The sequence below is a fragment of the Henckelia pumila genome, chromosome 1 (assembly GCF_033568475.1).
Source record: "Henckelia pumila isolate YLH828 chromosome 1, ASM3356847v2, whole genome shotgun sequence".
NCBI lineage: Eukaryota > Viridiplantae > Streptophyta > Magnoliopsida > Lamiales > Gesneriaceae > Henckelia > Henckelia pumila.
This window is the reverse complement of record NC_133120.1, coordinates 101,440,394-101,453,119: the sequence shown is the minus strand read 5'-3', so window position 1 is coordinate 101,453,119 and position 12,726 is coordinate 101,440,394. Positions and strand designations below refer to the sequence as shown.

The following is a 12,726-nucleotide window of genomic DNA, read 5'->3' as shown; positions in this document are numbered from 1 at the left end:
TCTCTACCGCCCTCTTGCCTTCAGTCACAACTTGGGCAAAAGTCCGTTTCTCGATGAAATCGTACGCTGCTACGTTAGCGGAATCCACTACGATGCGAACAACCATGGGTCCACGTATCGTTTGGATTTGCAAAAAGCTGTTAATGAAGCCTCCCTCTGACCCAACTACCTTGATTTTAGCTGCTGACAAATCTTTTAAGCATAGTGGTGTCCTGACTGATGTCCAACAACCCTCCACATTGCTCTCCCACTCTAGTAAGCAGCTCTTTAGACCATAAATCCCATGGAGAATGTTGCATCTTCATCGTTGTTTGGCCACTCAAGTAGAATGTTGCATCTTCATCGTTGTTTGGCCACCACACTGCTTTGTTGGCTTGAAATGGAAAAATCTCTATCCTTCTCTTCACTGCCTTCCCTAGAACGGTTCTAACCAACTCCCATGAAATATTGACCCTTTCCTTGGTAATGATAATCGTTTTCCTCCAATCCCTGTTTTGGCACTGATTAATGTTATCCTTAGCGTCAGCTGCACGAAATCTCTTGAAAAGCGGGGCCTTGTTCCATGTTCTGTTCTGCTGAAGCACCCGATCACTGCCATGAAAAGAATTTTGTTCGAAACCTGCAGCCCTCCTCCTTTGTCCCAGAAAGAAGAAGATCTGGTTGGCCATACGCTTCCACCCCCACTCCTCTCGCCCGCTCGGAATAATGATGCGCTGTTTGATTCCCTTCTGAGAAATTTTGCTCACTTCCAGCCAACTTCCTCTACGGTTGATAAGTCTATGCAGGAAGATAACTTCTTCCTTGTCTCTCCACTTGTAGAAGGTAGGGCATTGTAAGGGTCTGATAGCAAATTCCCGTATCTTTGACCCTAGCCAACGTGCTTTGCTAAAATCCAGCTCCAGGAGATAAGTAGCCTTTCTAGTTCGCTCAGTCAAGCATATCGAGTCTCCCCTCGAACCCAATCTAGTTAGGAACAATTTCTGTTCACACAAGAACTTACCGGAGCAGTCGACTGCTCAAGAACTATCGTAATCCTGAAGCAATAACTTGGAGAGCGAGAGAAGCCCTTTCTTGGGATCGGAGTACACTCTATGCAAAAAACCCTCAAGAAGTAAGTTGAGAATCTGGCTTCGGAACCCTAGATCGCCGGAAAAGATCCTCCCTTAGGCGATGCCGGAACCCTAGACCGCCGGGGTGAGCCGCTGTCGACGTTAGCCGCCGGTTATGGACTCGAAGAGTCTGGGTCGCAAGCCGCTAACTCCATCTTACGAGAGAGAGAATATTTGTAGAGAGAGAATTTTTTTTAAAAGGACAGAGTTCTGTGATTTCTTTGTGACAGAACTACCCATAAAATAGTCGCGGACATTGATTATTACATATAGCTGGAAACTATTTGTGGATATTAATTCAGAATTAGCATTATAAAGAACTAAGAAAGGAAATATACAAGGAAAATAGCTACAAGCAACGCCCAATCGAGAAGTAAATATATAGCTGATAGTGAATGAATTAAGGACTATCGAGGAAGGGGTTTGGCACACGCTGGAGGAAGTGGATTAAAGAGTGTCTTTCGAATGTGTCCTTTTCAGTGATGATTAATGGGAAACCGAGGGGTAAATTTTATGGACAGAAAGGGCTTCGACAGGGGGATCCATTGTCTCCTTTCTTATTTAATTTGGTAGCTGATGTTTTGGGTAGATTGATTGATAAAGCTAAGTCTACGGGGTTCATTCGGGGTCTGGAGGTTGGCAGAGAGAAGGTGGAGGTCTCACATATTCAGTTTGCGGATGATACCTTGTTCTTTGTGAAGGATAAATGTCACATAATGTTTTTAGCGGATGTGGTGAAATCGTTTTGTAGTATGTCGGGGTTAAAAATCAATTGGGAGAAGAGTGCGCTAATTGGAATAAATATCGAGGAAGTAGAGGTGGAAGCGTTGGCTCAACAAATAGGATGTGGGAAGGAATCTTGGCCTATCAAGTATTTGGGGGTACCTCTAGGAGGGAATCCGATCAAAATCTCTTTTTGGGAGCCTATTTTGTCTAATCTATCGAAAAAATTGGCAAGTTGGAAGAAATCGTTCTTATCTAAAGGGGGGAGGTTGACACTTATATCGGCTGTGTTGAATGCAATGCCGATCTACTTCATGTCATTGTTTCGATTGCCAAAGGGAATTGCAGATTTGATGGAAAAGTATATGAGGGATTTTCTTTGGGATGGTGTTGATGGGGAGTCTCATTGTCATTTGGTGGCATGGGAGCAGGTGTGTAAACCCAAAGCTTTAGGGGGATTGGGAATAGGGAATATTTGTCTAAGGAATAGAGCTTTGATGGGAAAATGGTGGTGGAGATTCTCAGTGGAACAAGATCCGATGTGGAAAAGGGTCATTAAGAGCAAGTATGGATTACAAGATAATGGCTGGGACGCAGGGTTGGCTACAAATGTTACGTTTAGAAGCCCATGGAAGTTTATTTCTAGATCTTACTCGGCTTTTCAACCTTTGGTAAGGGAGGTGGTTAGAGGGGGGAATAAAGTGAGGTTTTGGGAAGATAGATGGTGGGGGGAGTCTTCGTTTCAGGATCTTTTTCCAGCCTTGTTTCAGATTTCGTATGCACATAATATGCATATTTCTCATTTCGTGTCACCGGAAAATTCCTGGAATTTTTACTTTCGGAGGGGTTTGAGGGATCATGAAATTGATGAGGTGGGTGTTCTGTTAGAGGAGCTGATGAGAGTTAGATTGATTAATGGGGCTGAGGATGTGAGAGTTTGGGTTGGGGACCCGTCTGGTATTTTCTCGGTTAAATCGTTTTTTTAGTCCTTCTTCCCTAGTAGCGTTTTTCCTTTGTTTTCCTTTTTCAATGTTATTTGGAAATTACCAATACCCTCGAAGATTCAAGTTTTTGCTTGGACAACAGTGTTGGGTAAATTGCCGACTTCGGAGATGATGCAAAGAAGATGGCCTTCTTGTGCTTTGAATCCGAATTGGTGCGTGTTATGTAGGAAAGAGGGGGAATTTCTGGATCACATGCTTATACACTGTTCTTTCAGGTATGAATTGTGGTCAAAAGCTTTGAAGGAAATGGGGTTGATGTGGGTAACACCTCGTTCTATTCAGGAGCTTTTTGCCTTGGATCTTGCTTATCTATTAGGCAAAAAAGGAAAAATTTTGTGGTCTTTGGCGGTTCATGGAATTTTATGGTCAATTTGGTTAGAGAGAAATGGAAGATTATTTGAGAACTGGGAAGAAACGACGGAAGAGTGTTGGGATAAGATTAAGTTGCGGATTGCTATGTGGAGTAGATCTTTTAAAGATTTTCAGAATATAGCAATCTCGGATTTACTAAGGGATTGGTCTATTGCTTTGTGTTGATATTATGATTAGGGAGTCGTCTTTTCTCTTGTAATGAGCGGATTTCTTATCCGCCTTTTGTAAAATTTTATGATTGCATATAATATATATTAGTTTCCTATCAAAAAAAAAATTAAGGACTATTTGTGGATTCGATGGAGTAGTTGATTTGATAGTGCAGATTAAGATGGCAATTCAAAACTCACATATTAGATAACATCCTCAAAATAACACTGATATTGCTTCTTTTTTTATTTATAGGAAACGAAATATATTCTTTTTTTGGATAAGAAAGAAACGAAATATATTCATAAAGATATAAAGGTAGTAACTACAAATGTGGCCAGAGGTCCACACAAAAAGAGATTAAAACCGGAGTCAACTTAGCATAATATAAGACTCCAATCGCTATACAAATCTGAAACCGAAAAGTCTATGAACTCTTTAGTCTTCGAATTATGTTAATTAATTAATTGTGTTTTCCAGGGAAATTGATCTCGGGCATTATCATAAATCCTAAATATTAAGAAGCTATGAATTTAGGAAAAGTATAGAAGATTGTGTTCTTGATCGTAAATAATAAAAATATAAGTCTACGCATAGGCTAACATAGCTAACTTTATGAAAAAATAACTTGAATCAAAATCCTATCAGTATTAGTACAAGTCTAACCATGTTTAACCAAATCAAAACAATATGTTCAAGATGGTTATACGTTTGGGTAAGGTTTTACCAGTATCCATTCACAGGCACATCCACAAGACGAAATCAATCAATTATCAACACAAAAAGTAATTCTGTGGAAGTTCCGTTAAAAATGAAAAGCGATGGGGCCATTTAATGTATGGCTCTAATACAATAAACTAAGGGAATAGACAAACAGCAGGTAGGAAGATACCTGGAGAATGCGTCCAACTGTGCATGCAAAAGTTTGTTAGACAGATTAAGTGAACCAGCATTTCTTGATGTATTGTAGAAGGTGAGCTCTGGGCCGATAGCCTGTTCAACAATAACTAATCAACGTCACTAGGAAAACTTCATGATCGGATACATGCACATTTGATGGTTCTCGCATATCAAATAAAAACAAAGTAGCCTGCCTCTCTAAAGCCTTCTCCATTAGTAAGTCTAGTTTCTAAGCCTGACTTATTGCAGAAAAAAAGTTAGTTATGAAATGAGCTAAAATGTCATACAACCATCACTCATAGGAAAATGCATAAACTAAAGTATCTTGATCCATTGTCTTGCCTGTAATTCAAATGTCAATTCTATGGAGCTCCCAGAAACAGTATTTTGTGCTGCAGCACTAGTATTGTTTCCTGAAGAATTGAGAGAGGGGCTTCCATTTTCTTCCTCCAGAATGACATTATCATTCTCACTAGCTGAATAGCTGCTGTTGGATCCAAGCTGAATACAGGAATCTAAGCATTGCCCACTCTAGAACAATAAGATGAAGACATAAAGTATGCACGCAATTAAACTAATGATTTTAGAAGTGAAAACAAAAATAAATAAAACAAGAGGCATGAGCACCTACTTTGATAGTAACATTTGTAAATTGAAGTTTTTTCCCATTCCCAACATAAACTAAAGCTTCCATACTTGGACCAGAGAGATTTAATCCTTGTCTATCTTTCAAATACAAGATCCCACCTCTTCCATCATATGTGAAAATATCAAATCTTTCATCATCTACTATCAAAGGTTTCTGGGGAGCAATCGAGAATTCAGCACAGGGTTGACAGAAAGTTGGTTTGTCAAGTATGAGTGCATCCGCAAATTGTGAAGGGTTAGGGTCCTCTTCATGTGATAGTGAACCGCGAACTGTAGGTACAAAAAACTCCACTATGGCAAGTAAAAAATCAAGTGCAACAAGCAATTGGGGTCTTTGGATGCACAAAACAACATATGTTGTCTTCTCACAAAATCTAGCATCAAGAATGAGCAGTGCTGGAACAAACTTTCTAGCGCCGTCCAGAAAAGGAGTGGCCTCAACAGTATTGTTATTCAAACTCCCACTCGGAGATTCTGAAGGATGTCCAATCATATCAGGCTTCCCAATTGCCAACCTAAGCTCCTGTTCTGTACCTTCACGGTCATCAACTACAATTAAATCCTTCAGCGTAGCTGAAAAAAACCCTTCTCCCACTGTATTAGACTTGTATAAAAGCCACACCCCGCTTATCTGAAATAGACAATGCTATTAGTCAAGAAGATTGAAAAAATTTATTAAAAAAAATAGAAATGAAAGGGAAAAAAAGGAAAGAAAGGAAATAAAAGAAAAGAAAAACAAATAAAATACAATAATTAATTACATAATAGCATGGCTGGAGCAGTCAATCTTTCTTTCGTACATAGACCAAACCATGAAAATAATTTAAACAAATAGATGGTTTGTGGAAAAGGCTTATAAGGCACAGAATGTGGAATTCAAATTAGAATATCTCGTAAACATGATCCTGGGAGGGGAAATAAAGAGATACAAAGGAAGAAGTTAGTGGGTTGTAACCACATGTTTTCCTTGAATATGATCCTGGGAGGGAATATAAAGAGATACAAGGTGTATTTGTGGCTAGCAAAATAGGCTCGAGAAAGGCAATGTATGAACTCAAACAATCTCATGGCAGTTTGTTTGGAAGATTTACCAAATTTGTGATAAGACAAGAATAGATAGAGTCAATTTGATCACATCTTCTTCATGAAACATTCAGCTGTAGGGAGTAACAATGTTATTGGTTTATGTGGATGACAAAATAATGGCCATCATGATATGGAAGCTCTAAAAAATGAACAAGTATTTGGTGAAAGAAATCGATATCAAAGAGCTCGGCAAACTATAGTTCTTTCTTGGTATAGTAGTGGCTCACTCTCAACAAGGGAATTTATATCATAACAGAAGTATGTGAGTGAGTTGCTAAAGAACACAGGTAAACCAGGGTATGAGCCAGTCAACATGCCCATAGAACACAATTATGATCTGAGAGATGACCAAGCAGATGGTACCACTGAAGAGTATGTGACTGATTTGCTTGGCATCATGTTTCTGGAAGTACAACAGACGACTGCCATATTTCTAGTATGTGATCTCATAATTTATTGAACGTGAAAATTCAAAAGAGTGGCTCATGAACTACCTGTAGAGTGGCTAGAGGGGCATCCCTTGTGATCCCATAGTGAATACTAAGTTCAACCAGATCGATATCAACTGTAATCTTTATTGCAATCCATGTTTTTTCCCTGTTCTCGGTTCCAGATTTTGCAGGATTTGAATCTAAGGTACCTGAATGTTCGGACACACTAACTGAATGGGACAAGCCTTCATCTTTAGACGGAGGCTCGATATTTGGTGTCTCTGAAATATTTTCTAGAGCACATTCTGTTATTATTTCATACTCTTTGTTGGATAAAGCTGCTTTCAGTGCTTCAATCTGGATTTCAAACAAAGAATGCAAATTATATATGAAACAGAAACAGAAATCGCACAACAAAAGTTCGTAAGTACTAATATGAAAACCTTTAGCTGCACACCACATCGCAAATGATAGATGTGGCATCACAAGATTATCAGCTCTTAAAGAAAGGTAGGACATGACACTAAAAAATATTATATGGAGAGAAGAGACTGAGATATAAAATGGTACATCAAAGCTCTAAGATTTTAAACACGGGTTCAATACCTTAATAGAAACCTCTATTTCCGGAATTTGATGGAGCAAGTCACGAAGTGTTCTTTGAATCACAATTGTTACACCCTTGACATCTTGAATTATGCTTTCACCCAATTCTGATCCTGAACCAATATTTAGGTTGATGTCTTCAAACTGAAAATGTTAAAAACGTAGATTTAGGTGACGAAACAAGTAAAAAATGGGATCAAAATTCAATTAAAAAAAATAAGTAACATAGCTTTAAACGACACAAGATTTTTCAAGAATCAAAATGCAAAGAGATTAGGATAATCCATAATAAGAAACTGTGAAGCTACATCCAACTCCAGAAAAAAAACGAAGGGAACTTAATTTCTGGTGGGTCAAACAACAATCAGGCACAATACTTTAAGCTAATATGCATCAAGGTGTAAAAATATCTTACAAGAATTTCTAAAATGTCCACATGCAATGCCTTCATTTCATTTTGACTCCCTCCAATCCATTTAAAGGTGTTCCGAACAGCAATTTGAACTACATCAAGCTTCAAATAACTGCAAGATGACATAATTATGCATGTTATATACTTGGTTTAACGAAACTATTAAATCAATACGCGATTAGCTGATTGTGCATGCATATCATAATGAAGTATGACAATGAAATTTCAAACTCACTCTTTACTGTTCGTTCTTTGAGGCATTAATATAATTGGCTTATTAAGAGAAAGATCCAACTTCATAGCAGGTGATCCTTCGATTTCACCTTTTGTAAGCCACTTTTCCGAGTTAGCTGCCTGATCATTTACCTTGATAACATCCTTTGAATTGCTAGGAATTAGGCCCATAAAATAACTTACTACCTGAAAGCAATTTAACATGATGAAATAAATGCAACTACACGTTCATGCAAGGAGGTATTTCAAAGCAAACCAAAAAATATTACCTCTTGCACAAAACGATTCAAAAAGACTATTCGAACTTCAGACAGCTGCCCAAGGAGGCTGTAGTCATAACCTTCATAATCTTCATCTTCACGACTAAACGAACAAAATACCAACTGTAAATTCACAGAAAAAAATTTCAATTAATTCATTTGTGCACCATAAACCATCAAAAAATTTTAGTCAACTCATAAAAATATTGCAATTGTTCATACATCATATTTAAGGAAAGTGCAAACAAGGGATTTAAAAACCTAGAAAATTGAAAGTGAAAAATAAAAAACTTCTTCATAAACCAAAAACTATGGAATAATCTAGCTTGAAATAAATAACTTAGAGCCATGTCCCAAACAGATTTTTCGCTATACATGCTGTATAAGTGTATCTGGATCACAAACATCTTCAAATTTTGGCCGGCAGAATCAACTCAATGATGTAACAGCACATAGTGACATTTAATCTGCTAGGTGAAAATGGTGAAATTTTTTAAGTCAAAAAGTTAATCCGTAGAAAGAAAGATGAATATAATAACTAAACTCTAATCTATGCGATCAAATGTTTCTAAACAAAATTTTAAAAGAAAACCGCAATAAAGTAGATTACAATTACAGTTGCGTAGGTTTAAATTAATGAATCTGCCTACATTCGGGGAAATTTAGGAGTAAAACTTTAAAGTTTAAATATCTATGCAATCTGAAACATAACACTAAATTTCTCAAACTGTAAAATACCTCCACAAAAGAACTGCCACCAGGATTCCTCATATCACACGCCCAAAAATACATATGACTGTTATGAAGACTATCATCGCTTATCCTAAGATTTCCAAGGGATGCTTTTATACTAAAAGAAGAAGGAAACACCTGAAACAAGAATAGAGCAGATAAATATCAGATCCATGCAAGCTTAACATTACAAAATTTTCTACTAAAGAAAAAGGATATATGTATATATATATATATAAACCTTTATGTTTGTGAGAAAGTTATTCTGAGATAACGTAGCCAGCTTGGAACCATTTTCCTTCATCAAAATTATCTCAGCACGAGTCATATTTAAAACTAAATCAAAGATCACTCTGGATTTTCCCTTTCCCAGTAAAGATTTGATTATAGGCTCATCCCGTGGAACTGAAGGATGAGGCAGAGAATCATTGAGTACTTCCTTAGATGTATCACGAGGTGCAGGAGTTGTCGAAGAAGAATCACTGATAGATGTATCACGAGGTGCAGGAGCTGTCGAAGAAGAATCACTGAAAGATTCGCAGCTATCATCCTGAGTGTTGATGGCATTTACAAATTTCATAATGGCCAAAATGGTTGGCCTACGACAAAAAAATGACAAGGTCGATAGAGTAACCACCACCTGAAAAAAGAAAAGTAAAATTAAGAAAACCAGAAATACAAATTATCGCTGAATAAATATGAGCAAGAGCACCAAAATTAACGTCAACGGCGTATAGCATGCCATACATAATACACAGGAAAAGCAGTGCATGAACAAGACATAAAAGTATACAATTTACACTTGGGAAAAACAAAGTACACAAAATTCTCCACTATCATTGCCAGAAATGAAAAGAGTAAATTCAGAAACAAATCCCAAACATATTCAACTCAAACACATGAGACTGCCCAAAGAATCAAGCGGATTGAAAATTGAAATTGGTAGTAAATTCAAAATTGTGCACACATCACTATAACATTTGAAATCTGTTGATTAATAAATAACATTAAAAAAACCTATATATTCTAAATCATCACTAAAACCCCCAGCCCCCAATGTCTAATTTTTTGACATGATGCCTATTCCTGTGCATATTTAAGTTTCTTTGTCGACTACACAGGAGCTATACGCTACTGATCTTGCTTTTCTTTTGGGTAAGAGGGGGATAAAATTTTGGTCCTTGGTGGTTCATGGTATTTGTTGGTCGGTGTGGTTGGAGAGAAATAGAAGAATCTTTGAGGATATGGAACAAACGGCGGAAGAGTGCTGGGAAAATATTAAGATACGGATAGCTATGTGGAGTAGAGCGTTTAAAGATTTTCAGAACTTAGCAATTTCGGATTTATTAAGGGATTGGTCATTTGTTTTTTGTTGATATAATAGGAAGTTGTTAGGTTCTTTTGTAATTAGCGGATATCTCGTCCCCATACCTCTTGTAAATTTTTATCCTATGATATAATATATAAAGTTTCTTATCAAAAAAAAGATCATCATAATCATATATCATATATATTCAAATGCCCTAAATAAATGGATATAAATAAAAATGTGTGTATATTTTTATTCTGCTAGAAGACGCCAAGCCCTAATTTATCACTCAAAGTAAAAAAAAAAAAAAAAAAACTCGTCAAAACGAGTAAACGACAATACGACTAGTTCCCAGAGGCAATAGATGGCCAGATCTGCTCCAAGAATCACATGTATCTTTGGCAACAGAGTCTCTCTATGTTAGATTATATATTCGAGTGCACTTGAAAGTTCTGTGGCTACATTAATCAATAAAGTATAATTATATATATTCACATATAAATAACCCCAAAATTCAAAAATCATATGCATTTTACGAATTCGACTTATTGGGGGTTTTACCAATGATTGCAATAATACAGCCGATTAACTTCTAGTTATTTACCTCACAGGGTGGGTAGTTTCGGTACATTTCAAATTTCAAAAGCACTATGAAGACCGGCTTACTTGTTTGTCAACATTGGAATAAAGAGTTGAATTCTGATCAAAGATAATCATCTGAGATTTCACAAAACTGTCTAATGCATCAGTAACTCCCATTTGACCAGCATCCAGATGAGTATCACTGGGCAGTAATCCAGGAACACGATCAAAACTTGGTGTTTTCAAACTTGAGCTAGGAGATGGAGTAGTAACCCGTGAACTCATACGCTCCAATCCATCAGCTGGTGACAGTGGACTGCCAACTGAATCATTAAGATTCTCAGAAGCCTCAAAAAACTCATCATCTCCATCATATTTATTGACATCATTACTGGAATGAGTTGCAATCTCTGTATTGCCCAAAGAGAAAGGTGTCTCTCCATTCCTGATAAATGACCTTGTTAAGTAACAAGTCTGAGATGTGCCTTCACTGCAAACTAAATCTTCTATCTCCAAGGCTTTAAGAACCGTGCCAATAAAAACATCATTTGCTCTAATCAAAACTTCAATCTGCATAAAAGATTCACCTTACAAACAAAGAAATCTAATGCGATGTGAGTTGTATCAGCAATATGATCTTACTTGTCCACCAATTGCACGAAATTCAAGCACACGCCTCTCCTCAGAAAGAAGCAACTTCATAAAACTTTGATCGCTCTATACAGAAAACACAAGCACAAATGTTGAAATTGCAAAAGTTGAGCATTTAACTTTTTAACGCAGCAGCATGCCCAAAAACCAAGGTTCTAAAATTCGTTAGGCTAAGCGGATTCCTCAGTGTAAAATAATAAATCAAATATTATAACTCCAACACGATAACATCAAATTTAAAATGAGTTAAAAATCACATAACTAATAAAATTCCACAAATTTACTCAAATTCTTCTTCTTCTCCATAAATTTCTTTACTTATTATTCTCCATATTCTTCTTCTCTTTTATTTGAAAACGACGTTGAAAGGGTTTTCGTTGTAGGGTAATAAAATTTTTCTGTCATTTTTTTTTACTGTCTTATGATTTAAAAGCCCAAAAAAAAATTTCATTTCCGCCTAGGGTCGCCTCGAGCCCGCCTAAGGCCGTCTAGTGCCGCCAAAGTCCCCCTAGGCACCTAGGACGCCTAAGTTGGCCGACTAGCACTTTTTCGATGCGATCGGCCGGCGCCTACCTAGCGCCTAGGCGGGCACGTAAGCCGATTTTTAGAACACTGCCGAAAACTAATTCATTCTTACCTGGCTGCTGTAACTGAAAGATATCTTCAATTCATCCAGTACACCTGTGAAGAATAATTTCTCCATCCTTGATAAATCTGCCAAGTCATTATTACCAAGTTCGGAGTCGTCCGAATCTGATGAGGTTTCCATTAGACCAGCAATAGGAGCAGTTCCCTGTAAATTACATTTGCGGATTCTTTCGCATAAGAAACTCTTTTTAAAAATTATGAAGCCTGCTAGGAGTTTCAAAGAAAAGGGTTCCAGCAGTTAAAAAAATAACCTGACAGGTAATGCTGCACACTAATCGACAAAAATATTGGTTAAGTGATGAAATGAGAAAAAATATAGAACTAGTATTTTACTATTTCATACTTTATCTCACAATACAAGACTTTGAAGGGAAGAAAATAAATAAAGGAAAAGGAAAACAAACACAATCCATATATGATGAGATTCTTTTTTTTTCAGAAATGATGAGATGCCAATCAATCAATCTTTTATATCAAGGGATTTTTCAACAATAAGAACCCATCGATTTGCCAACAATCTACACACCAAACCAGATATCTTAACACCAGGAATGCAATAGATCGACAGAATAAGGAGACAGCAAAGTGCCTATCAAACAATTTCCACAAAAGCAGAAAAAATAGAAAACAAGATTAGAGTAGCATTCTCAAAGTTTCTCACTGGAAGCCAACTAAAGTTCTACATCTATTATATCCCCCAACACTCATCGGAGAAGGTTTAGTAATATGTGAGATGAAAAATACTTCAAATCATACACAAAGAATTAATTTGATTCTAATAAAATCATATCAAATAAGATTTCATATTTTTCAACAAAGCAACACATTTTCAACTACTACTAATAACAAGATAGTGCAGTCTTAGAAAG

General features: G+C 36.9%; 1 protein-coding gene across 7 annotated transcripts in view; it reads right to left on the bottom strand.

The window, feature by feature from the left end:
- LOC140875202 (uncharacterized) overlaps window positions 1-12,726 on the bottom strand; it is a 70,302-nt gene that overhangs the window by 37,698 nt on the left and 19,878 nt on the right. For all 7 annotated transcript variants that reach the window (XM_073278814.1, XM_073278805.1, XM_073278820.1 and 4 more), the window contains 13 exons: window positions 11,847-12,002; window positions 11,201-11,275; window positions 10,643-11,128; window positions 8,909-9,307; window positions 8,674-8,805; window positions 7,945-8,058; window positions 7,677-7,861; window positions 7,445-7,553; window positions 7,030-7,173; window positions 6,487-6,780; window positions 4,890-5,537; window positions 4,601-4,789; window positions 4,251-4,351 (listed from right to left, as the gene is read on the bottom strand). In XM_073278814.1, coding sequence (XP_073134915.1) covers window positions 4,251-4,351; window positions 4,601-4,789; window positions 4,890-5,537; window positions 6,487-6,780; window positions 7,030-7,173; window positions 7,445-7,553; window positions 7,677-7,861; window positions 7,945-8,058; window positions 8,674-8,805; window positions 8,909-9,307; window positions 10,643-11,128; window positions 11,201-11,275; window positions 11,847-12,002 — 3,032 coding nt within the window. The remainder of the gene's footprint in view (window positions 1-4,250; window positions 4,352-4,600; window positions 4,790-4,889; window positions 5,538-6,486; window positions 6,781-7,029; window positions 7,174-7,444; window positions 7,554-7,676; window positions 7,862-7,944; window positions 8,059-8,673; window positions 8,806-8,908; window positions 9,308-10,642; window positions 11,129-11,200; window positions 11,276-11,846; window positions 12,003-12,726) is intronic.